The sequence below is a fragment of the Pezoporus wallicus genome, unplaced genomic scaffold (assembly GCF_028554395.1).
Source record: "Pezoporus wallicus isolate ANWC-B61680 ecotype Strahan unplaced genomic scaffold, APGP_CSIRO_Pwel_v1 scaffold_7392, whole genome shotgun sequence".
NCBI classification, from domain to species: Eukaryota; Metazoa; Chordata; class Aves; order Psittaciformes; family Psittacidae; genus Pezoporus; species Pezoporus wallicus.
The window spans coordinates 2,807,413-2,833,583 of NW_026639923.1; the positions used below are offsets into that span (position 1 = coordinate 2,807,413).

At 47.4% G+C, this 26,171-nt stretch overlaps 1 protein-coding gene across 1 annotated transcript in view; it reads left to right on the forward strand.

The window, feature by feature from the left end:
• Window positions 1-3,460: 3,460 nt before the first annotated feature.
• ADAP1 (ArfGAP with dual PH domains 1) overlaps window positions 3,461-26,171 on the forward strand; it is a 57,653-nt gene continuing 34,942 nt past the window's right edge. Inside the window, exons 1-3 of the mRNA XM_057416904.1 lie at window positions 3,461-3,660; window positions 13,793-13,923; window positions 15,472-15,563. Coding sequence (XP_057272887.1) covers window positions 3,576-3,660; window positions 13,793-13,923; window positions 15,472-15,563 — 308 coding nt within the window. The 5' untranslated portion in view covers window positions 3,461-3,575. The remainder of the gene's footprint in view (window positions 3,661-13,792; window positions 13,924-15,471; window positions 15,564-26,171) is intronic.

Sequence of the window (26,171 nt, forward strand, 5' to 3'; positions counted from 1 at the left end):
ATAAGATATACGCATATATATAAATCAGATATATATTTCTAGGATGTTGGTTTCTTATTTTTTTCTTATTTTTTCTCTTGTTTTGAACAGGACAGGAACAAAACCTGGCTGCTTTAGCGTGGGTGCGGGTGGTCACTGCTATGGCTTGTTCACACAAATCTCCAGCTGCAAGACCTGCATCCGCTGTGGTGCTGAGGAAGCCTAAAGGCTCCAGCCTGGTGTCTCCACTACTGCAGAGAGTTTTGCTTGAATGCAGTTGCAGTGGTGTGAATTATTGATATTAAGGTTTGCTGTTCACACAGGAATTTGTGCTTCTTCCCCATGTCACGCTGTGAATGCACTCCCAGGTCCCATAAAGGGTTAACACCCTTTCACCTGCGTGGTTGTGACACCGATTCAGCCATTTCAGGGCTGGGGCTGCAAAATTAACTAAAAACCAGCGTCAACAGCTCTTTCCTAACAAAACAAGCCAGCGTCAGGTGGAAGGAGCTAACACGGAAGGGCAAGGAGAACGTATAGCTGTGTCTGTGCATTTTCAGAGCATCACCACAAAGATGATGAAAAGATTTCCAGGAATTTCTGAGCATCCTTTGCCCTGACCTCAGTCTGGCATTTCCAGAGGCTGCCCTTGCTGCCACTGTACTTAGCACCTCGGGAGAGCGCATTAATAACATCCGTTTCTAAGGCAACAACCTTGCGCTCTAGGAAAGGCTGAGTTGAAAGTGTGCATGTTTGCAAACAAGCACATTTCACACATAAATATGTAAGTATTTATATACATATGTATATAAATTCACATCAGGCTTAACAAGTCACTTAGCAGTGGGGAGACAGAACGCATCTGAATGAGGGTGATGTATTGACAGTGACAAGCGGTCTCCAGAGAGTTTGGCCAAAGACTTTGCAAGAAGTAGGGGCAAATTCATTAAGCATTCCCTGCTAGGTCATACCCACAGGAAAAATGCGGGGAAAAGCTCAGATGAGCTGTTGGCTCCTGTGGACATGGACAGGAACAGTCTGACATGGACAAGGCTGAGCAGTGATGCCCATCAGCTTCCCGGGAGTCTCCACCAGCCCTGCCAGGGCAACCTTCCTCCTTTACCCTTAGTGGGATGGAAAACTCTGATGCTGTCCCTGCTCTACACCAGGAATCACAATCTTTCGGAGCCAGTGTCCATCAGGAGAGCCTCACTGCCTGCCCTGGATCAACACTGCTGGTTGTCTCTGGAGCAACACCCAACCTCTTAACCTTGGATAAACCAGGAGTGAATCTGTGGAGTTACCCCTGTACATGTGAGAGTGAACCAAGCCCTTGATATTCCACTGAACAAAAGTTTATCTTTGATTTTGGCTCATTTATTTCCAACTTTTCTCTCTCTCTCTCTCCACATCTCCTCCACCCACTAGGCTGCTTGTTTCCCAACGTGAAGTCTAAAGTAATTGTGATGGGACTTCGGTTCTGAGAACCACTGTTGATCAACCCTTGCTGGCCCTGTTCTCCTGCTCCGTCTGTCCTTTATGAAACGCTCCCCTCATCACTGACAACAGGCTCTGTTATATATGATTTTATTACAAGATATAAATTTCTGTCTGCAGCCCTGGCTTCCAGCACATGGAGGAGAGAGAGAGATTGCCTAGCAACCGGCAGAACAAAAAAATTAAAGAGAATCAATAAGTCTTAATGGAAAGCTAAACAGAGACTAAAACCAGTGCCCTTCCCTCCTCCCAGCCTCTGCCCTCGGTAAGCTCATGATGATGTGCAGCATCCTGGTTATTGCATGGAGAATTCAGCAAGTGCATGTTCTGGAAAAGCCGGAGTGCAAATGCAAACATAACCTAACCTGGACTTAGGTGAAGCTCTGATCCTGTAAGCATTTACACTGACAAGCTTGAATATAGCACGGGTGTGGAGGATTAGGGCTAAGATACTGTGCTGAGCTGGTGTTACTGAGTCGATGGCTCTGTTCTGGGTTAGGATTAGTGACTTGGAGGTTGAAGAAGGTGAGAGTCTGGATGCAGCAGCTCAGCTTCTCCACAGAAAGCCCATGTCTGGGATTATGCCTTTGGTTAGCACAGGAATGACTTTCCAGACCCCATCAGCGTGCACGTGTAAAACAAGCAAACCCCAGCATGACGCGTAATGCTGCGTAGGGTCAGCAAGGAACACTGACATTAGTTTAAACCAGTCAGAAATCAACTCAGTTACAGTCCCTTGTCTGACAGCACAAAGGTCATCTAGGAAAATGTCTGCCAGGCAAGAGAGGCATTGTAAACCTGCCAGCCCATGATTCTGCCCGTGTTCAAGGGTTTATGCCATTGTCTCCCACAAAGAGGTCCCTGAATTATGCTCACATCCATGTATGCTTGTAGGACCAAGATGGTGATTTGGTTGTGGACGTTTTGCAGAGCACCCTCCTCCTGCAGTCACTGGTGCACACCCCAGGAAGGAGCACAGAGCTGAGCCTGCAGGAAGGTGCTCTGCTTTGTTGGAGGAAGCAGAGATGGACCATTTGAATGGGGGACTTTCACAGCTAAACCAAAACCCTTTCTGTAAGCAGAGCTGTATGAACCATAGGTAGGTCATAGCACCATTGCAGATGCATGTGACCCATTCCCGAGAAGGTTTCAGCAGGGGTTAGGGCAGCAGCCCAGGAGGCACAGCTCTGAACCCCGCCTCAGCCAAAGTCTTCCCTCATCGCCACCCCAGGTCAGCCTCTTGTTCTTAGCTGGTAAAGCAAGACCGGGAGCCTTGTCCTGTAGGTGACAGGAAACACAGCCACAGGGGTATGGGGAATTCTGCCCCTGTCCTTGGGGTGTTTTCTCCACCAATACTCCCTTGACATCATGGAGGGGTGTGAAAAGTATGAGAAGACGCCTGGGGGATAGTCCTGCTGAGATGCAGACATGGAAGGTGGTGATGAAGGAGGAACGTTCTGGAGTGTGGGTGGGTGCCAGTTAAGCACTTATGAGTATCCCCTAACGATGCTAATCTAAAGAAATGCCCCCAAAGCACTGCTCTTGGACCCACCAATGTGCTGGAGCAGCGAGAACCCATCCAGCAAGGACCAACCTCCTGGCCCCCATATTCCCCACTGCCACGCCAGCTCCCAGCCCATGGGAGAGAGCATCCCCTGGCCGGGCACCCCAAATTAAACCTGGGAAGGGACCGCTCGGTGGCTGGGGACACCCGTGGGGGCTGGGATGCCCTGGTGGTGGGGAACCCCCACGGGAACGGGGCTCCCCGGCGACGAGCGGCCGCTGGAGGTCGCGGGCGAGCGGCTCAGGGAGCCGCCAGCCCCCCGGGTCCTGCGGAAGGCGGAACCGGCACCGTGCCCGGGCGGGCGGCTCCGGCGGCGGCCGCGGCAGCAACGGCAGCGGCGAGGCTCGGAGGCGTCAGGGCAGGACCCGCCCCGGCGCGTCCCCTCCCGGCGGCGGCGCGGCCCGTTCACCTTGCGCGGGGCGAGCGGGGCCGCATGGAGCAGCCCGGGCGCGCCGCCCGCCTCGCCAGCGCCCCCCGCCCCGCACCGTGAAGCTCGCCCAGCCGCGGCGGAGCCCCGCACCGCGCCGCCGGCCCCATGGCGAAGGAGAAGAGCAGGAAGGCGCTGGTGGAGCTGCTCCAGCGGCCGGGAAACACGGCGTGCGCCGACTGCGCCGCCCCGGGTAAGGGCAGGGCGAGCCGGGGCGGGGGGCGCGGGCGGCGGCCGCACCTGCCCGCACGGCGACAGCGGCGGGGCAGGGGGGCTCTGCCTTCTCCGGGAGCGATGGGGTTGTGCACGCCGAGAGGGTACCCGAACCCCCCTGTTTCCCCCGGGGGATGCAGCGGGATGCTCGGGGCAGGTGGAGGGAAGGGGTTGCGCTGTCGCTGTACCCATGGATCAGCCCCAGCCGGGGTTCCAACCCTTCCACCCTCCCGGCCCCGCTCCTCGCCCGGTCGCGGCAGCGCTGATGTCATCCCCGGCGGGTCCCGCGGTCTGCAGTGCAGCCCCGGTGCCGCGGGGCTCTGGCCGGGGGAGGCTGTGTTGCTGGGGGTGTGTGGTGTGTGTGTTCCCTGTGTCCCCTCGCCGCCGCTCCTGCCCCTGTTGGCGAGCAAACAGACGGGAGGGACCAGGGGCAATGCCGTGGGCATCCTGCCCACCAACCTTTGACCAGGCTGCCACCGGTGGGAGCCTGCCTTGCCCGCTGCTTAGCGCCCTGCACAGGACAGGGCTGAAATGCCCCTGGCCCTCTTCGTCTACAGACGGGAGAAAACCTGAGCTAGGAGCATCCTCCTCACTCTGTGGATGGTGAATTGTTGGGGTCTGGCTGTGAGCGTGGGAAAGCCTTTGCTCTTGCTGAGAGGGGTCTGTGTGGTGTGCTGGGGGAAGAACCTTAGAAAATTGCATAGCAAGTAACTTCCCTTTAAAAAAAGATAAAAAATATCACCATATAGAAACACCTAAATTAGTATTAGCTTGAGCAGGATGGCCCTGAAGAGGCATAGGGAAAGGATGTCCTTTTCAGCCTCCGTCATTCTGTAGGTTAAAGAAAACCCAGCACTTCAGCTGAACCTCATTTTTCTGGCTATTGATTTATTTAGGATTCCAAGACCTATTGGATACCACCACCCAGCTCATACCATTGCCGCTGGGTTTATGTCCCTAATCTACATCTCAGACACTGCAGTTCACCTTCAGATGCATTGTGTCTCCCAGTATCCAGCTGGAAAGGACAAAGAACTTTTGCATAGTATGAACTGCTTTGCAGCGCTGTGCTGCTCTGCCTGCTCCCACCCATCTGCTGTCTGACTGTACCAACCCACCTTTGAGGCATCTTGCTGAGCACAGCTTGGGCTCACCAAATAGGCAGCTACCTAAATTATTCCTTCCTGGGGAAGACTTTGCAAGCCTGGGCCATTCAGGTCAATGGGGTAACTCTTCCTTGCCCTGTGTGTAATATAAAGCCCCTTTGCAAAATGGGAAGTTTCTCAGCCATCAGCAGGATGGAGATGAAGCTGTAGGTCAGTAAAATAGCTCACATCAGGGAAAGAGAGTCGTTGTTAAAGGCTTCAAATGGGCTTGTAAAACAACCATATTTTGCTCTTGGTGACATTTGCATGGAGAGATGCCCTAGTGAATCTGAAACTCCGAGAGCAGAATTTGGGCCAGTGTCTTTTGTAACACAGGATGTGCTATATTAATACCATTCAGCCTCTCTTCTGAACTGCCACAGCATTACTTCCCTGGGACTGGATCCCTGTTCATCAACCCAGTTTCTTTAATGATCAGTTTCTTTGCCAAACAAGAGCTACTGGTGGTGCTGTGATGTGCACATCTGCCTGGGGGCGACAATAAACTGGAGATGCCCAGGGCTGCTTCACATAAGATATATAACTTGTGTCTTTAGGTAATATGTAAAATACTGAGGCTCAATTCTATTATTTCCTGGGCAGGTGTGGCATGCCAGGTGCTTCTGGGTATGAGATAATGTGAGGTAGGTGTCCAGAGAGCCTCCAGAATGGAGTGCTGAGAAGTGGGATGCACAGAAAGATAAAGGGGAGAGCTGGAACTGGGTGGACAGCTAGGCACTGGAAAACTACCAGAGCAGAGAAATAAAGTGAGAATGAAAGAAGAGGGAGGGTGGGGAATGAGCAGATGAGGAAAGCAGGGCGTGCTTGTGCTTTCCCACATGTGTGCATCATCATAGCGCTGATCTGGTACAGCTGAGGAGGGGGGAGCAAAAGGTCAAGATCCCTGATTTATTATTGCTGCTGCTCAGGTGGGTGTGTTCCTTCCCCTGAAACCCTTAGTTAATGTGGGATCCCTGAGAAGAGGTAGCCATTGAGCTCAGGGATGCTGATAACAAAGACTAGGATGGGTCAGAAATGTAGCAGGGGAAGATTCTTTGTTATTCACTTTAATTTGTGTTTGGAAGCCAGCTGGGTTTGCTTTTGCTCTTGGAAATACTTGTTTCAGTAATCGGCCAGTGAAAGTTGTTTTTCCCTTCCCTGCTGTCAAAAAAGGTTGTTTCCTTTTGTTACTGCTTTGACATTCAGGTGAGGCTCAGTAGCCATAGCCCTGAAGTAACGGCTTGTCCCGGGTAACAGGTTTTGTAACCCAGGTAACAAAAATCTGGGTTCCTGATGCAAAAGAGCCCACAGCTTGGTATTATTGTGGTTAAGCTGTGACCATGCAGAAAAGCAAAGCTTTTGTAAAGGGTGGATGGGGAACATTGGGAGAGGCAGTGCTTTTCCTCCTAGGAGGTGTAAGTAACTTCATCCCACACAGGGTCATCACATCTCCTTGGGGAGATCTAGTCAAAACCTGCTGATTGCCTGGGTCTGGGCCAGAATTTGCCACTTAATGGTGATTGAGGAATATTTAAGTGGCCAAGTCCTGCAAGCCAGGCTGCTGTGTTCAGGATGTGTGTTCTGGTCTGCGCACTTTGCATCTGGGTGAAACGAGGTATTGAATGTGATGCTCAGGAAGGTCAGATCTTTGTCTTCCCCGTGACCAGCGTGTATGTCTGGCAGAAAAATCTCTTGTGTAAAAGCTGAGCTTCCAAAAACTCCTCCTGGGTTTTGAGGACATGTTTCAGGTAGGGAGAACAGGCTTACAGTGGCCCTGGCCATGACAGCTGGGAATGCAGAGAGGATGCTGAAGTAGAAATTGAAAATTAGAGTGGGAAGGAAGTGAGAGGTTACGTTTTTACTTGCAAGTTTTTTATATTTTTAAGATTTTAGTTAGTTTTTTATTAATTGTGTCTTTACAAAATCTGAATTTGCAATGAAAAGTTGTTTCGAATAAAAAATGTTTCAGTTGCAAAGATGTCATCAATCTGTATTGAGTAGTAGATCACATTAGCTACATCTTTCAGGCTGAATTCTGGGGTAGGAGCCACTGTAATAAAGTTGTTACCTGGGGCATCAGGTTCTTTGTTGTTACTACTTCTGTGGTGGAGGCTGGGTCCTGGGTATTGGTTTGCAGTGTGTTTGTTTTGGTGGGTTTAAAGATGTGCTTTCCCAGTGCAGACAGCATGGAAAATGCAGTCTCGAGTGCAAACTGAGCAATCTCCTGAATTGCTGGTGTGTGATGGCTCTCCATGTATTAGAATAATCTTTTTTTTTCCTTCAGGACTAATGTGGCAGTTCAGCCTCTTTTTTCCCCTAAATGGTTCTTTGTCTCTGGCAATCTTTCCTCACATCATGAGACGGATGGTTATCTCAGGGCATAACAAGACCTTGACTATATCTCCCTTTACTCCATTTTTCTATGACTTAGCTTTCCACGAAGGGAGAATCATTTTACATTGTAGGAGGACAGGGAGGCTCTGAAAACAGAAATGGAAATCCCATCAAAGCGCTTCTGCAGTTTAAGCCCTCCAGCAGCAGTTTACATGGCCTGGTTTTATCGTTTTCATCTTTCTTGTTTGAGATAGATTACTGGGAACCTGGGTAACATCGGCCTCTGTGCCTGAGGCTCAGAGGGGATGAGGGATGGAGGAAGAGCCGGTGCAGGTGATGGAGGGGGTCTGGTATCAGAGCTTTATGCTGCAAAGCTGAGCAGATCTGGTATTCTGGTCTAACAGTCTATATAAAAGCCCGAGGGTGAGTGGTGTGTGGCTGAGGTCATTGTAAGCATCTTTTCTACGGGCCCAGCATCTTCGCATTTCTAAAGCAGTGAAGCTTTTCCGTTCCCTTGATGTCATGAAGTGCGGGTGGTGAATGAGGGAAACACATGAGTGCTGGAGATTGCTTGATTTGCTCAGGATTAAGGAGGACACTGAAAGGATTTGATGACAGCTCTCTCCTTCCCCTATCCAACCACTGGTCCTAAAAACACGTATCGGGAAGACAACTGAGTGAGTCATCGGGTCCTGCCTTGTGCTGTCATCCACAGCGACATCTCCCCATCCCCTCCCTGTGGAGCGACAGGGCTCTGCCTCACAGCTAGTTCTCTCTCTTGCCCCCACTACCTCCCACTGGAAAGCTGTTCCAGAGCTTCGCTGCTCTAATGGCGTGAAACAGGCTTTTCGTTTTCAAGCTGAAAGTGGAAACTTGTTCCCGCACCTCCATTGTCCTCTCGCTTAAACAGTGATTTATTTTATCTTTTTCCTGTGAATTTGCCAGCCCTTTTAAAGGTAAAAAGGAAAATCCCGCAGCAGTTGTGTTTAGCACCATGCCACTTTCTGCAGGGAAGGGGACTTTCTGACACAAAGGGGGTTTGATGCAACCGTGTTTTCTGTCTGCTGCTGATGCCTGGGTTGCAGCACAGTCGGGGGCTGCAGACAGCAAGCAGAGTGGGCTGCTGGGACCTGCCAGCTGAATAAAAAGACCTTGGCAAGTTTAGTGCCTTCACTGAAAATTTTTCCTACTTAGGGAGGAGTGTTGGTGGGAGGCTGTTTGGCTTCAGTCTTAATGTCTTTTATTGTTATTTTTAAACATGCATGACCAGGGTCTGTTTATTAACCTCTTAGTCTTTCCCCAAAGTAAATAGCAACAGAACTTCAGTGCTGGACATGAGGTTCTCTTGACTGGGGCGTTTAGAAAATCAGCAGGCAGTGAGCAGCAAACAGAAAAGGCTTTTTGCTTGTGTTGATGGCACTTAAATCCCTGTGATTATATCCTGTATCATAGGGTATGAGTTACCTTACCTGTAGGGTAAAAAAAGGTTTGCTACCTTGAGAGGCTGTCCTCTCTCTTCTAATTAGTCCTTAACACCTCAAACGTCGGAAAAATCTGTTGAATCTCCATCCCAACAAAACACTGGCTCCCACCCAGCTGGTGTAGCAGGGATGCAGCCAGGCAGCTAAGTAAGGGTCAGGCCTTGGTTTGTGTGCTGGAAGACGTGTTAACGGTGTATTGCTGTGCGTTGCCCATGTTCTCCCTGACATTCTCTTGGTCAGTAATATGCTATATATATAGTGTATATATAGAGTATATATTATCTATACCACTAGTATAGTATGTATCCCACTATATACATAAAGTAGTAACTGTGGTTTAAAGCAGAAGGTGGAGTAGGGGCATCCAAGTAAGTTTTGGGACTCTTGAGTTCTTGCTCTTGTCTTCTGGCTACTATGAGCCTGCTACTGCTCTGCTTCGTGTGATTATACTTGGGTTGATGGCACCTAGGTGTTCTCAAACTGGAACCCTATGTTTATGTTCTCTTACACTGGTTCTTTGTATTTTTCTGGGTCCAGCCTTTGTTTTTCCCTCTATGGGCAGTTCTTACACTCAGTAATGTTGGGTTCAAGCTGCAGAGTACGTTGTTTTCTGCCCTTGGTTTTTCTAGAGCTTGTGGTGGCAAAAGGGATTGTGTGTGGAAGTTAGTTTTTCTCCTGAGCTTAGTCTGGCTTTGTTTATGTATTAATTTTAAAAGCAAAGCTGCAGCAACTTTTTGCTTTAAAAGTCATTATAATCTGTTTACAAGTGACCAGAAATCTCTACCACATTGGACAGTTAAAGCCTTCTAGGGCTGGCATCGGTTGTTCTGGAGCAGCAATGCTGCAGGATAAGAGACTTTTTGCACTTACAGCAGTGTATTTGGTTTAATATTCCCCTTGCTCCTAGTTAGTCTTTATTCCTTTTGGCTTGAAATAATGGAATAAAGTAATTTGTGTGGAACTTAGGCGTGCTGGAGAGTTTTCAGTAGGCTTCACTGCTATTTGCTGGAAACTCTGGAGGCTTAGAAGAAAATCATCTCTTTCGGGTGATACCCAGAAGGTCCAGGTTATGATATATTGCCATTTTGGAGCACTTTTTTGAGCCCTGCCCAAATAAAATGGCTTAAATAAAATTACTGAACTCCCTAGCAATGTCCACCATGGAGAATATGTTCTAGCTGTTGAAGTGCCTAGCAGCAAGGTGGACTTCACCTAGCTATGGAGACCGCAGCTTGCCACCCATACAGCTGAGGGTTCGTTCACTAAATGTGCTGCCCGAAAATTCACTTGTCTCGTATGAATACACTTGTGTGACTTTATTTGTGTGCTTGATGTCTTATCTCAAAGAGATGGCACAGTCATTTGAAGGGTTGGAGTCTATGATTATGCCAAGGTCGCAGATCACTGGCGTTATCTACCTTGTTCCTGAGCTGAGAATTCTCCTGTTGTTTGTGGGGGAGTGCAGGAATGAAGGGAAGGGGGACTGTGATGTGCTTGAGTAGCCACTGGCAGCCCCAAATCATATAAAAGGGCTTTGGATAAGCATCCCTGCAGAGGTGGGTGCTCGCCGCAGCCATCTGCCTGGGCGTCTGTCACCAGTTCCTGCAGGGGTCTGATGCAGCAGTCTCGTAGCTACGGGGTTCTTCGAAAACGGTGTCACAAGTTCAGGGCAGGGGTGAGAAGGGGAAGCAGCACAGGCAGAACCCTCCAGAAGATGGATTCAGGGAATCCTCCGCCCTCATTCTTCCTGCCCACAGGCGGTGTGGTGGCACGGTGGGTCACACCAGTGGCTTGGCTGGGTCCGTAACCCTCTGGCTTGTTCAGCTAATGCTTAGAAATGCCTTTTGGCTTTCAGCTAAACTCAGGGAAAGGCTCGGGCTGGCTTGCTTTCTCAGTCACGTCTTCAGCCAGGAGAGCAAGTTCATTGAGATCTCTAATACATTATAGTAACGCTGATGTTTCAGAGGCACTTCCCCAGGTAGATCTGTCGGTTCTGGGGCATTTTGCTACTTGGCAGTTTTTTGGATGGAGGTAACTCAGTGCCTGAGGCCTCTGAACTCTCCTCCTGCCTGGTGTTCCCTTTGGTGTTAAAAACAACGGCCAAATTTGTGTAGTTCTGGGCTGTGGATGTCCCAGGAAAGCAGCACACAACCAGCCGAGCATCTACAACTCCTCCATCCACCCTTGCTGCATGATTTTGGATTTAAAAGATACATACTTTTAAAACCAGAAGAGCAATGAAGAGGAAGTTGTTATTAATATTGGACAGCAATGCAAACTGCTGGTATCAGGTCTGGGGAGTAAAGTGAAACGTGCTGCTCTGTCATGGTGCTCCTTCAAGTTTGCTGTGTGGGATGCTGTTGGTGTTGGATGGACATGGAGGTTGGGTCTAGGCAAGAGAGGAAACAGTGAAAGGAAGGACACCAGAAGGAGACAGCAGCAGGTGTAGGTATTGAACAAGCTGACAGCATCCCTTCCAAGGGCTGGGTCATCACTGACCCTCTTGTCTCTGTTCCTCTAAAATACTACCATCTTCTGATGAAAAACCATGTGCATGTGACCACGAATATGTGGTTCTGTGATACACTCCAGCTTTTGCTTCCCTAATTAGACATGGTTTGACATGGTGTGGAGCAGGGGGGAAGCATGTTCAAGAGTCTTGTCTAAAGAAAATACTGTTGGTGTGAGGAGAATGCTTTAAGGCCCCAGTTGTGATTAAAACCTATTGCTTGAGGTGTTGTTTCCCCATGTCAAGAAGAGATGCTTGGGTATGAGTTGGCTTAATGTCCACTGCAGCTGCAGTCTCCTCCATCGGAGCCTGAGGATATTCTTCCAGAATGTTCACCCAAATGTGTCCTCATTCCTGGCTAGAGGAGGTTGTGATGTCTCCTGGTCCTGTCGCTCACAGCAGTGCAGGCAGCGAAAGGGTTGCTTCTTCAAGTCTTGGAAGTTGCAGACAACATGAAGAAATCCACCTGTGTGCTAAGATAAATCTGTCAACACAAAACAAGTGTTGGGGCTCCTGGTAAAATCTGCGGAGGCAAATGCATACTTTGATATCCATTTCCCTGTGTCAGGCACTGCTTTGATCACAACTCATTGCACTGGGGAGGCTTGGAGCAGTTACTGTGAAGTGGCTGTTCTGAGCACAGGGAGTTGGTGGCCACGTTAGCTCCCAGCTCCAAACTTCACTGCTGCATCTTCTGCTTCCTCGCTGCTGCTGCTGCTGCTGCTGCTGCTGCTCTGTGGCTTCCCCATCCTCCAGACCCTTTTGCCCTTCCTCATGCCTCATCCTTTACATGGAAGTCAAGAGATGGGTTTTTCAACAAAAGTCCAGAATGCTTTCACCCTGCGTGACTCTCATCATTTGGTCCCATGGTCCTGGCCTACCATGAGGCAGACTTTGATTACAGCCAGGTGTTTGGAGATGGGACAGGACAATATGAGGAGTTAAAGCACAGAAACATGCATGAGCATGGCGTGCAAACCCCTTGATTCTTTTGGCCAACTCATAGTTCAATAACTGGCAGCACTCTCTGCGATCAGAGTAACTGGGGTGCCTGACCTCAGTGAAGCTGTGATCAGGTCCTCACCCTGTGTCCTCACTGGTGTGGTTGTATGTGGGCATAGAGCCCATACTTGGGTGCTGCTGCAATGCACTTAGATTGACTTGACTGGTTCTGTATTTGACAGGCCTCTGCAGGAGTCATCAGGGTCCTGCATGAGGATGGGAGACCATGTAAACAGCAGACACCTTTACTTGTGGCTGCTGGTCCCAGCCCCATGCCAATCAAGCTGCAGTGGATGGGACTTATAAAAGCTTGGGAATTTATTCCCCTCTCCTGGGTAGGCACCCAACCACATCCATCGAGGCTCCTCATTTATATCTGAACACAGCCACCTCTGGGGAACCAAATTTCTCTTCCCTAATGTGTGCAGGGGGAGGTTGGTGGCCATCCCTGCGGGCAGGGGCTGGTAGCAGACCTCAGTACCTTGTATAGAGGAGCTGCATTGCCCCATACCAGCCTGCTCCTGCTGCACTGACATAGCCAGACCATTAAATATGTAGAAGGAGGAGAAAGCACTTTGCCTTGCTTTTATAAATAATAGCTGCACTGTGAGGAGTGTTTAGTGTAATTACTGCAGGGGAATAAACAGATTTGAGAAGAGAGGACCTGCCCTTACCCCTCGACAGCCCCATACGATGGAGGGGGTTTGGGGGAGGATGGGTAGAGGCGAAGGGTTTAGAGGCTGAGTTGGTGACTTGCAAGGAAGCTCTGCTGGGACGCAGCTGGAATAGCAGGCGCTGACATTTGCTAGTCAGAGTTCAAACAAAGATCCCTGTATTGGCTTTATTAGCGAGGCAGTGCTGGGGACACTGGTGGATGTGTCCTGCCCTGGCCCCTGCCCTCCTCCAGTTCCTCTCCATTGCCCTGCGCTTCAGGCAGTGCCTCTCCCGAGGAGGAATTTGGAGGCGAGGGACTTGTGTTTAAAGTGCTTTGTGTGAGACGTCAGCTCGGGGCTGTAAACAGCGCGTGGTTCTGCTCGGAGAAAGTACAGAGCTGCCACTGGTGGCATTTTTCCATTAAGGCAAGGGCTGGAAACCTCCTGGCATGGAGAGCTGTGCTGTAGCTGTGGGAGGGAAGTCTCTCTGCGGAACGCTCCCACTGTCAAAAATAAAGAAAAAATAAATGAAAATTAAGAAAAAAAAAACAAACCACAAAAAAATAGCAAATCAAGGGAGCAGCATAGCGGCATCCCTGAGCTGTTTGTTTTAATTGTGCAGTTTCTGTTCCATGCAGCACTTGGGTGGGATTCGCTGATGAAAGATGGTCATTCACCTCTTCTCTTCATGTGAGCATGTTGTTTAGGAGCTCTTGGGCGTACGAATTGTCTGTGTATTAGGTTTTTGTGAATAACAGCTACACTTGAGATTGCAGGTCTGTTACTTTAATTTGTATTACTATCAATATAAATGGCACATATATCTATTTTGCTTGTTTATTTATTTGATACCTTTACAGTCAAGGAACGTGGACCTGGTGTCTCTGAATTCACTTTCCATGACCTATCTTGCCCCATCTCTCCTTCCTTCAGCACTGAATCCCATAGAGCAGTCAAGTGCAATTCTCTCTTTCCTTCTTGCTTTCAGACCCGGACTGGGCATCCCACAACCTAGGGATCTTCATCTGCTTAAATTGTTCAGGAATCCATCGCAATATTCCCCAAGTCAGCAAAGTGAAGTCAGTCCGCCTGGATGACTGGGATGATGCTCAAGTGGAGGTACGTGCATCTGAGGTGTGAAGTACCAGTGAGCTTGGGGTGCTGTGTTTAACCAGCAAAGCTGTAAACCAGAATCCTTTCTAAAGATGCCACAACAAAAGTGATTTTAGAAAACATGTCTAGATAATTCCTGAGTGTGGGAGTGAGGTCAATGGTGCTGATTGAAAAATGGAGTAGCCATTTCATAAAGAAGCTGTGAGGGTTTTCCCCACCCCTGTAGAAATATCAATGAAACAGGATGTGTAGAAGTAACTAAATGAATTGTCTTCTGTTCCTTACATTACCTGTAGCTTAGACCAGGCAGTAGGCTAGCCCTTGAGTCTGCCCCCCCTGCCCAGCTCACCAGTTCCTGGCTTTGTTCCACTTAGTGTTGAAGACCCTTAAACTCACATCTCAAAGAACCGAACCCTTATAGTATAAATTCTCTTTAAGCCACACACCTGCCTAGATTTGGGTGATGTTGCTAAGGATAAGCCTACCCAGAAAACCCATCTACTTTGACTCTTGGTGCCTTTAAAGGCATGAAGAACGCTACCAGTCTTTGATCTTTATCTTGTTCTTGTATGTTGTAGATTTGAGGTTTTTATGAAAGCCACAGCTCAGAGTGTCATGTGTTTTATGAGAAAAATAGGCCTTTGTGTTGCATGGGTTTTCCCTTCCCTGATTTTCTTTTTAGAACAGATTGAATATGTAAACTTGAGAAGCTCAAAACCATTAAAATAATGGGGAAAAAATGTTGGGGGGGGGGGAAGCACTTTGCTGCTTGTTTATGCTTGTATGCTTGGCATTTGATACAAGACAAAATGTATTTAGAATGGCTGCCTGGAAAATAATGGGGTTTTTTTTTTTACACTTACAAAGTGACTTTCATTACATAAAATTTATGAATAGGGGAATATGTGGGTTTGTTTGCAGAGTTCTCGACTAGACTTTCATATCCGAGATCAGAAGGAAAGGAGGGCTGTCAGGGCAGATAGGATGTTTGTTTGTTTATTTATTCATTTATTAGATGCTTCAAACCCCTGAGCTTGCTGGCACGGCTTTGGAAAAATAAAGTTATCCTTTCGGAACAAGTGATGTGATCCAAAACAAAAGGTGCATTGTCGGAGACTGTTACCTCTCTGGAACCGTAACACACAGGGACTTGAAGTCAGTGTCAGGTTTTGCCTTCTGGTTACCTAATTTCTGTGCTGGATTCCCTGGGAGTAATTTCATTCCTATGCCTGCAAGTGGGAAATGCCACCGTGTGCTGCCTTCTGCTCCTGTGGGGACCAGTGGGGATTGTGCACGTGTGACTGGGACATGGACGTGTCCTCAGCATCATGTTAAGCTGTGAGCCCTGGCAATAATAAACAACATTAATTTCTGAGCCCTGATTTGCAGGCACAGTCTTTACAGCGTCCCTTCTGTGTACAGTCCTGGGGAAACCTCTTAGTAAGGGAACAGAGGCTCCATCCCAACAATTTTATTACTGTGTAGGTGCAAAAGAGGGCAAAGGAAAATACTGTTAACATTTTTTAATTCTTTCTGCTTTTTTTCTTTTTACAGTTTATGGCTGCGAATGGGAACAATGTAGCAAAAGCAAAATATGAATCTAAAATGCCACCGTTTTATTATAAACCAACGTTTCTTGACTGTCAGTAAGTAAATACCTCTGCTGGTAAACAGCATTTATTTGTTTGTGCAGCTGCAGCCTCTCTAATATTTTAGTTTTAGCATCATATGTTTTTTTTTAAGCCACAGAGGAGGTTTCATTTATAAAAGGCCTGAAAATCTTTTTTTCTTCTGCACGCATATGGTAGAGTTTATATGACGTGTGGGATCTTATTTAATAAGTACAGTTGAGACGATGCTGGGAAGTCAATAGTTTGTCTGTTCCCCAGACTCTTCCAAGTTTCTAAGGCTACAAAAAAATGCCAGTTTCTACCCATTGATTTCCTCTACCTTTTCAAATAGCCCTTCTGCATCAAAACAGAGCTTGCTTATCAGCTATATGAGATGCTGGGTTACTTGTAATGCAGAAATGCTGGGGTTTAGGAACAAGCTGGTGGATTGTCTTTTTTTGCCTAAATGTCAAATAATCTTCTCCATGAAAGCAAGTGACAAGGTATTGTCTCTCATAGAGCATAGAGTAAACCACTACTAAGTTGGGGTAGACCTTGCAGACTGAGAGGGTTGGGTGGCCAGAACGTGCTGTACCATCCAGGGAGCAAGAAGGGTGAACTGAACTTGGTTTTTAGGATCCAGTCCTGCAGAGTACCAAGGGGGTTTTCTATCTTTGTGAAACCATTCTTTACGGAGGGTCTGGAGGGTATAATTTCAATATCAGCAAACTGGTGAGTGCTGGTTGCTCAGATCTTCCCAATATTGGTGCTTTAGCTGGGTGTCTCTTGTTGAAGAGAGAAGTGTGATTTGGTTGCGTAGTGGTGGTGTGAAAATGGTGTGCGAGGCTCTGAGCAGCTGGATGATGTATTCAAGCATTGCAAGAGGTGCTCAGAACAGAAATATGGGGAGGGTTCGTAGGGCTCCATGCATGAGATGTCAATGTTTGGGTAGGAAGGCTCTGTGTTCCCCAAACCTGAAATCATACCGTGTGTGGGACAAAGTGTTCATGAGTACCCATGCTCATACTCAAAGTGACTTTGTATTTTTAATCTTCTTGTAATAGCCATTAAGAAGAGTTATTGTCTTCCTACATCACACAAAAAGTCCTTTATAGTAAAGGCAAAAGAGGAGACCTCTTGTGTCTGTGAAGTTATCTTAGTGGTGCATCTGTTACCTCCCATTTGATGATGCTCAAATGCTAAATCTGGGAAGGCCCAGGAGTGAGTGGCACTGCCTTGCCTGACAATAAAAAAGCACATCCATTTATGCAATGTTCCCAGATCTTGGTTTTGATCTAAAATGGCTTCTGGCAGCAGCTTCCACAGTTCCTACAAGTACAGAAATGATTTGGGGATGGGCGAAGCCACCGTGTGTTGTGGAGAGGCACACTCTTGATTATGTTGTGATCGTCTTGCTAGGATTATTTTTCTCCAGGATAAAATCCGCAGCCTCTTACCTTTCCTATTGCTGGAACGCCTCTGCTGTTGTGGGAGATATCCCAAGGAGAAGCCAGCAGGAAGGTGCTCCCAGACAGAGTGATCCTGCAGGTCTAGGGGAGGAGATGGTGCAAATGTAACTGAAGGTGGCAGAGCCATTGTTTTGTTGGTTTGGTTTTTTTTTTTTAATTAATTTCATAAAAGCAGCTTCAGCAAAGACTTCTTTGTTTGTTTTTAACCCTGTCTCTCCCAGAGTAGGGAAAGGGGAAGGCTTGCATATGTTTGACCATCTTGAATGGTTGGGGCCTTTCAGGTTCTACTCCCACCTTGAACTGGTCTTCAGGGATCACCCCTGGTCTTGGTTTAGGGAATGTGGGGAAGATGCTTCATGTGGGATTTCCTCAGGACTCAGAAGTGCTTGTGTGGGTGAGGATCTGAAAGGTCAGGGCTGTGATTTAATAAGGAGTTATTATGGAATAGTAATGCCTCAAATGGTGGAGGAGTTGGAGGGGGCTCCCTTTGTGACAATCAAGAACAAAATCTGCCTGCTCTTGCCTGTCCACACTCAAACAGGATTGCTGTTCTTTCACCTCACACAGGCCAGGCTTCCTACTTTTCTTCACACTCTGGGCACAGTGTTGACCCATCCATCTCCATGCACAGTATCCTGCCTCTTTCTCCCCTGACCAGCAGACTAGCCCAAGGGCAGATGTATCCTATTACTGCAGGATTTGGTGGCCAGAGTTTTATGATGTCTGCGGTGCGCCTTGCAGATGGCTCTAGTGTCCTTATCCCTGTGCATCAACTGTTTCTTGCATCTTGCTGTGGAAGTAGATTGTACTTCCTAAAATGGATTGACAAAAGGAAAATCAATGATGATTTCTCTCTTGCTTCTCCACAGAGTTAGGCTGAAACAAAAAGTCTTTTGGTAGTGCGTTTTTCATGCTTGCTTCCTTTGCCTTCTCCTTAGTGTCTCTTTGATACAAGGAAGATGGGCACACCAAGCTCTCCATGCTATCCAGACGGGAGGAAAACTTGTGGCTCTGCCAGCAGCTGGGAGGCGGATGCCATCTGTGTTGAAGAAGCATCTCTTGTGAACTGTCATGGTCCTGAGAGGATCCAGTACCACGTTTGTATCTCTGAACTCCAAAATCCCAACAGTTGGCTGTGCTGTTTTGAGGCTTGCATGTACTTGTGATGTTAAGGATGCAGAAGCAGGATTGTTCACCTAGTTGTCATTGGTAGGAGAAACACAATTCTAGCAGACTTAAATTTTGTCTACTCTGAAGTCTCAGTTAAATTCAGTTCTTTTCCGTGGTCCATCCCTTGTGCTGGTGGAATCCAGCTGGAAGTGGGGCAGGTCCCTCTGCAGATTTGGGTGTCCTGAGATCTGCGTGCAGATCGTACCCAGCTCTTCTTGTGTTGGTCAGGCTGAAGGGATACTGAAAGCTCTCCTTATGGCTCAGGCAGCTTAGGGACCACAAGAGTTTAATTCCTTCTGTTCTCAGGCTGGCAGAAATGTCTGTGACTGGTTCTGTGCTTGGTTGGTTTGGCTTCTGCAAGCTTTTGATACTGCAGCTCAGGCTTTGCTGCTAGGATATTTTCTCTCCCTCCATCCTGCAGTGCAGTTGCACTCTGGGGAGCTTCGCCAAGCGGTGGCTGAGCTCCAGCCGCAGCCTGTAAGAGCTGTCTGCAAGCACACGGGGACTGTGCTGGGACAGCCGCTCTGTTCACAGGCTTTCCTGACACCCAAAGGAGAGGCACATTGCTGGGTGTATAACCTACGAGAAACAGGAGCAGGAGGGTTAAGGGGTTTCGTTGTTCTGTCGCTTCTTCTTTGTCCTTTACTGTAAGACTGACTGACTAGGAGGATGAGGCAAGGCTAGTCTTCCTCCAAGTGGCTGGAAGACCAGTTTCTGTTCCTAACTTGTGCCTATGGTCTAGTGGGAGGTGACCCTGCCCATGGCAGGGGATTGGACCGAGGTGATCTAAAGGTCCTTTCCGACCCAAACTACTCTATGATTCTATTTTACACAGGGCCAATTTACAACTGATTCCTGAACTGACCCTGGAGCTGTGTTCATGTAGGTGGTTCTCCAGCCCAGCGCTGCTGGTTCTCTGCAGTAGCAGCAGGGATAGATGTGACCCCCTTGCAGATCTCCTTCTGAGAGTGCCGCAGTATAAGCAGCTGTGGGTATTTGCATGTTGGAAATGTTTCAAGGATGGTGTGCTAGGTTGTATTTTTCTTTCTGTAGTTAGAGCCTCTCTGTGCCTTTCAACAGATGCATGCTAAACAAGAGCAGGGGAGTGCTGCTTTTTAACGTGGTATATATTTAGCTTTCTCCCTGCCTTGCTGTAGTCCAGTCACTGCAATAGCATGAGATGTTCCAAGCTCGCAGCCCTGGGTAGCATCGCGATGGATGACACCTCCATCCCATGCTGGCACCGTGCCGATGTGTGCTGACCCACATTCTGCGGCATCAAGAGGTTTTGATGCTTCTAATTACAAAACCCATGCTGGCTGGCTGCAGGGGCTGGGCAGGCTTTGTGCCAGCTGCCCTCAGACTTGGTGTGGCAGGATGCTAACGTACAAGCTGGAATCAGGACAGGCTGTTTGTTCATTTAAATCTTAATTTTATAACGCTACTTCTGGAGTCCCTCTTCTGTGGCTGCTTGAAGAATTGCAAAGTTCAGAGCAAGAGAGAAGTGCTGCGGCAGCAGCTTGTCCTTTTTTCTTCTTGCCTACGATGTTGTGTTTGACTCCTTGGGAAATATGTGGTGTTTGCCTGCTGCATCTGGCTTCTGCATCCTCCAGAAACCCCATTGTGGCTCCCTGGCTCTGTCAGACACTTGGCAAAGGTTAGAGAAGTTGGAGGGGTGCTCAGAAATTGCCCAGGGAAAATTTACCAGCTGTGCACACTCAAATAAACCACCCAACCAAAAAGAAAAATCCCCTTCTGTCCTCTCCTCTCGTCTTCTGCCTGCCAGCAATTTGGCCCATGCAGCAGGAGCAGTGAGCAGAGCAGCCAACTTCTGTACCACTGGGGAGTCCCTGAGGCTGAAATGAGTCCCGGAATCTGGGATGTTCCTGCACTACCGCAGGGTTGGCCACAAGAGCTTTGGGTGAGGAACTTAAACCACACAAACCCTCTTTGGATGGTCACGAGTGGTCACAGCCCAGCTTTGTACATCACAGCAGCAAGCTGAGAGCTGTGAAACAGCCTTTTCTGAGATAGGTACGCTGCAGGCACACGGTTGAGTTTTGAGTCACCAGTGAGCAACAGGGGTAGCATTGCCTTTGAGTAAAAGCAAAGGAAAAAGGCTTTGTTCAGCTGTATGCTTGGCTGAAAACTGACAGAAGAAGATGGAGATAAGCTGTTACTGAGCTTTTTCAGTACTGGGAGTACATCCATGTCCCTGCCCAATACTTAACATCATTTTCTGTTGCCTTTTTGCTTGATTTGGGAGCACAGAGCATCATCCTGCAGAGCTGCCTGAGAGCTACAGTGCATTGCTCAGTTCCTCTCTGTGCTTGGATAAGTGGGAGCTACATCTGCTCCTTATACAGAACACTTACATATACTGACTGCCAGTACATCTGAGTACCTTAGTAGGAAAAATGGGGCAGAATGAAATGGTATGAGTTGTACTGGGTGGTTGTCTTATTTGAAATGAGATAGCAGTCAGAGAGATGATGTATCCCAGTGTGGCTCACAACTTGAGGAGTCATCTATGTAGTCATCTGAAGAAACAGTTGGTATCAGAAGTGTCTCATTGTGTTCATGTATGATTAAAATGTGTGGAGAGAAAATTGCTTGATAAATTCTTGGCTTTTTTTTTTCCTCTCTTTATCATTTAACCTTTGGCTCATTTGGTAGAGGAGCTGCCAAGCCCACCACTTCAGTCTGGTGTCTGAAGGTCAGTTAGGCTCTCACCCCTCCCATGCACAGGGCATAATATGGTCAAGGACACGAACTTCTTGCCTCGTCTCCTCTTCCTCAGTCATCTCATTTTAGTGGTACCTTATAGGTAAACATCATTAATGCTTAATGTCCAGGGGATAAAGGCTTTTTGCTCAGGCTCCTGCTTATTAATAAGGGTGTTCAAAACTGATGTCCATGGCTTTCAACAGTACCTGATATCTTGGGTGCAAAGCTCGAGGTGCTGCAGGGTGGCCTCTCAGAGTGGCCACTTACCAGTTCTTAAGTGGTGGAGCCTCCTATGGTGGCTCAAACTGGGCACTTGGCCTCGGGGCAGTCTCTGCCTGAGCATCACCCTGTGTCAGCAGAGTGCCTGAGATATGCGTGCTCCTGTGCTGGGAACCACTGGGGGCTTCTCTGCTTGTCATTCATTTTCTCTTTGTTGTTAGCTCATAAGCCTGTTAACTCATATTGATTCCTTTAATTTCCAAAGGAAATTGTTACGAGGTTAAATAGTACCGACACAGGATGTTTCTGACACACTTTTAATCCGTGTTTAACCATTCTGAAAAGCAGCATTGTGGTGTACTGGACCATGCAGGTAAAACAACCAAACAGGAAAAGGAACCAGTTAGCATTTTAATTGAGCATGTTACGATTTTTGCATACTCAAATTCAACTCCAACTTCTTCAAATCCATAATGCAAGATTTTTATGCCTTGATAGCCAAACCCCCTGTCTTTTGCTCTCCTCCAGAAGCTTGCTGTTGGCCGCTGGTCTTGGGGCACGGATGGCACATCACTGCTGGGGCTCTGCAAGCTGGGGTGATGCACAGAGTGCCTGGAAGAAGCCTCCCAGCTGCCTCATGCCTCCTCAACACCATCTAAAAGCGAGTCCTCACAGTGAGGAAAAATTTGGACTCGGACTTAAAATTTCATTAAAACAGTTATTTAACAGAAACTTGGCACAGCTGTGTCCACGGAGCTGCCTGTGGAAAGCAGATTGGGGTTTTTTGCTGGAAAAACCTCTGACAAATTCCAGAAGCTACAAATTTGTGTTTTGGAACTGGTGTTCCTGGATGATATCCATTTCTTTTGTCTTAGTTGTACTTGAGGGTGGCTCACGAAGATGCAGTCAGAGGGTGTAGCAGATGGTGTTTGATGTCTTTTGAGCCACTTTCACCTCCGGCTGGGGTTTCTTGTCTGTCATATGTCTCCAAAAAGCCATAGCAGCCATGCAACGTACGTGATGTGTGCGCCCTAGCGTGACCTAGAAAAGCCAGCCCAGCTGAGGGTCTTTGTAACAATAAATTGGAGACTATAAATTTGGCTGGCCAGGACTCCTCCGCAGAGCACAATGGAACCACGCAGCCACAGTCTGATGTTAAACTGCTTCAGCAGCTTTTCCCGTGGTGCTGTTTGCTGTAAGTGAAAGGCTTTGAGTATGTGGGACCGAGATAAAACCACTCCGCTGGCTGCTTGTGAAACCTTCTTCACTGGCCCTTTGACAAAGAGCATTTGTTTTCATGCGGGTGGCCAGGCAAGCAAACAAGTACCTAAAATAAGATTTGGAGCTATTAGTGTTGGAGGTGTTCGTCGGCCTCTGGACCTGCTGCTTCTTCAGTGCAGCCCAGTCCTGTTCTATTCAGGGGATGTATTTTCCCGTGTTCTGTTGGAAATGTGTTTTTTCCTTAGGGTTTTGTGTTTTGATAGTGTCTGTGGCTTGGTTTGGGGTTTTATTTTCTTCTTTATTTTTTTCTTTAGCGCCCAGGTTTTTATCTTGATAATTCCAAAGACCTTTCCTTTCTAATTGCCAAAAAATGGCACATTCCCTGTAACCAGCAGCCTGCCAGACTTTAGGTGGGCTGTTAAAGCTTTTGGATTTGATCCCAAAAGCTGTGCATCTCTCCAGTTTAGGAATGATGCACTTATATTTTTCTGACAAAAAAGGAATGACGGTTTATTTGGTACATTATCCCATCACCAGAAAGGCAATAAAATACCACGAGGCTGTTGCTACGGTCCTTTTTGTTCACAGAACTTCTGTTGAAATCAAAGGGGGAGATTGGATTGATTGTGCTGTATTAGGCATGTGATGCCCGCTCCGGATTATTTACGTACGTATTCACCTCAGTAAAAATACATTTCAACTAAAACACAGCAACCAATGTTTAGAAGGCCCCTGAAGGCAGACTTAAATTGAAATGGAGATCAGGTCTGAAGTCCACTGAAAACAGTGGAGAGGTCTGTATGGCTTCAGGGATTTCTGGATGATCCCTGCCCTTCAGTTGCTCTCAGATCCCATAGATACCAGGATGAATTCCTGCTCCTGTTTAAATTCATCCAAGCTGTGCCAGTGAAACCAGGGTTTAATGCCAGACTCAAAAGCAGCTTTTATGGCAGGATTGCCTCCAGCCCATGAGAGTGAGCGGGGTCAAGTCCCTGTTCAACTTCCCCGTTGCATTGAAGGGAGATGGTGGACTTCTCACCATCCTCATTGGGCTTTTGTTTCAGTTTCTTTTGTGGGAGTTGTTCTGCTTTCTATAACTAACCACTGGAGCTGAACCTGCAGCTACTGGCTTTACAACCAAGTTGTCCTAACCGTGGGCTGCTCTTGGTCTGTATTGGTTTGGGGGAAATTACTGCTTAAAGAGCTTTGGTCTGTGGTGATAAGGCAAGGGGAAGAAGATGTGAGCTGGGAAGCTGGCACAGCTGGACTCCTGTCTGCCATGGGAGTTGCCATCAGAGCCACTCGTTGCTGGGAGAGGTTATTGAGAGCATTTTGCAGCTTCCCAGGGTACCCCTTTGGGCAAGGTGCCTCGGGGCTGCTCAGTTTGCTCTCGCTTGCACGAAAGTTTTGGAGCTGCCAAACCAACACTGTTGAGAGCGTCACAGGAAATAAGTCACCGCAGAGCGGTGTTCCCTAAGGCGTGAGACCAGGAGACTGTGTCTGTTGTACTATCTTCATTATGCAGCAAGGGTGTCTTCCCACTGCTGCACATGCACCTTAATTTATGCTATATTTAAGCATTTTACTGGAAGGCTGGCTCTCAGAGGCTCCGAACAGCTGCAGCTCTGGCTGAATCCACTGAAGTCAGCTGGAGTCGAGGGTGGTGTGAATTTTCTGCCTTCTAGTTAAATCCCTCATCATCTTGTTGAAGTCCAACTTTGGCTGCAGTGATAACAACCTCTCTGCAGCAGCCAGGCTGGAAAACTCGCAAGATAGGGCAATATCTAAGTACTTATGCTCATTTTATGATTAACTTTTGGTAGCTTTGTTGATGAGCCGCAGAAGTATAGAAACAGGCAATTATGTGCTACCTTTTGGGTCATCAGTCTTCTACATTTGAAGGCTACTGTGTTGTGGGTATCAGATCCAGCAGGAGCATCCTGCTGGATGCTGGGCGCTTGTACACAACCTCCTACAGTGAACTGAATGTTGGTGGTACCCAAACCAGAGCATAGCAGCAGGGTAACAGCAGAAGGGAGATGGGTGTTCGTCTTCAAAGTTCGCAGTCAAACTTGCAGATGTGTGTGTGACAACTAAAGATCAGGCATGAAAACAGGAACAGAAGGGGGAAAGGCAGAGTTGGTGTATTATTTCTGTAACAGCAGAAGCTCACAGTTGAGTTTTGCGTGCAGGGAAGCTATGGTACACCCTGAGCCTTGTGGGAGAAGGCTGGTGCCCCAACCAGTGAGATGAAATTATGGGTAGGACACAATATATGTAATTATTTCCTTCTACAGTGGCAGGAAACCGATTACAGCCACGGTTCTTGTTGAATAGTGTCTTGCAGATTTAATGAATGCATTTGCTGTACCTGTAGATAAATCTTCATGAGGAATGTCGGTATGGGTATCTTCTTTGAGCGTTTCTGGAACGTGTCTGCTGAAAAGAGAGCGTTAAATTTGCATACTCAGAAAAAAAATGTAATTAGGCATATCAACGTTTTTCATTGGCAGAGAAGTAGATGTGTTGAAGTGTGATGGGTTTTACAGAATACACCCAGTGCTTGGGGGATCTTTTACTGTCATCAGTGTAGGCCACTTCAAAACGTTGGCTGTGAAGCTGGGATGACACATGCCTTTATTTCTGCATGTGATTTCTGCATGTGATTTCTGCCTGCTTGGGCTGTTTAAGGTTCTAGGGCAATTAAGAACTAAGTGCAGTTAAAAATGGTCTGAAGCAATTTCTAGCATATTCTAGATCTAAACGTCTTTATTAGTTCCAGCACTAAAAGCATTAATTCCATGCTAAAATAAAATAGCAAAAAAGTGTTTGGCATCTTTGGGGTATTTTTTCCTTTTTGGAAGTTAAGGTCTTGGCATATGCATCACTGATATAATTTTCCACCTGAAAAGTAACGGACTTTGTAATAGGCATGTTTCATGGATTTCTTTCTTAGACTTAGCAGTACAGGCTATGAGTTTGGAAGAGCTCTGCCAGGGGGAGTTCTCTACACTCTGGTGTTTGGGTCCTATGTTCCATAAGGCTCAGCCCTTGCATCCTTACTCAGCCATGTTCTCCTGTTTTTTTGGAGGCTTTTTCACTTTTCACACCCCAGGTCCTTTCAGGAGGTTGGCTAGGGCCTGGGATGACTGTTCTATGTCCATTTCATTTTGAAGAGGTCACCTCTCGCTTGAATTCCTGTTGTTCCTAGCTTGGGAGGTGCTCACCTTGCAGTGAGCTCCGTGTTCACTGTGTCACAAGTGTCACCTATCCTTGGGATGGGCTTCCCCTCATCATTATACAATTTTAACCTGACACATCACAATACTTTTTAGTAGCTGTCCCTGCATGACAAGGAGACAATATCTCTGCAGCTTTGACTGCCAGAAGGCCATTACGTACGTGCATCACACAAGGCATAGCCAGGTTCTCTTCCATATTTATAGCTTCAGGGTAAAGGTTTTAATTTTGTGTGCAGTTTGTTGGCTTTTTCGTTAGCTGATCCCGTTTACTGAAGAATGTAGTTTGAGGAAAATAGGTTTAAAACAGTTCATATACTGAGGGAATTTTGTACAGAGACTGATTGGATGGGTGGAAATGGGCTATTCTGCTAAATCTGTAAATTTTGTTAGATTACATTCCAATAAAATCAGATGTACAAAGAATGGATTTGTTGTTGTCCAACAGGAAACAAAAGAAACCCTTGACTCCAGACTGTACAGTGCAATGTTTTGAAGACTTCTAAATCATACTCGTGTTCTGATTGAAGAATTAATGATTCTGGTTTCTTCCTGGGTGTATTTTGGACCATGTTTCCTTGTCTCTGTATTTTTTTTCT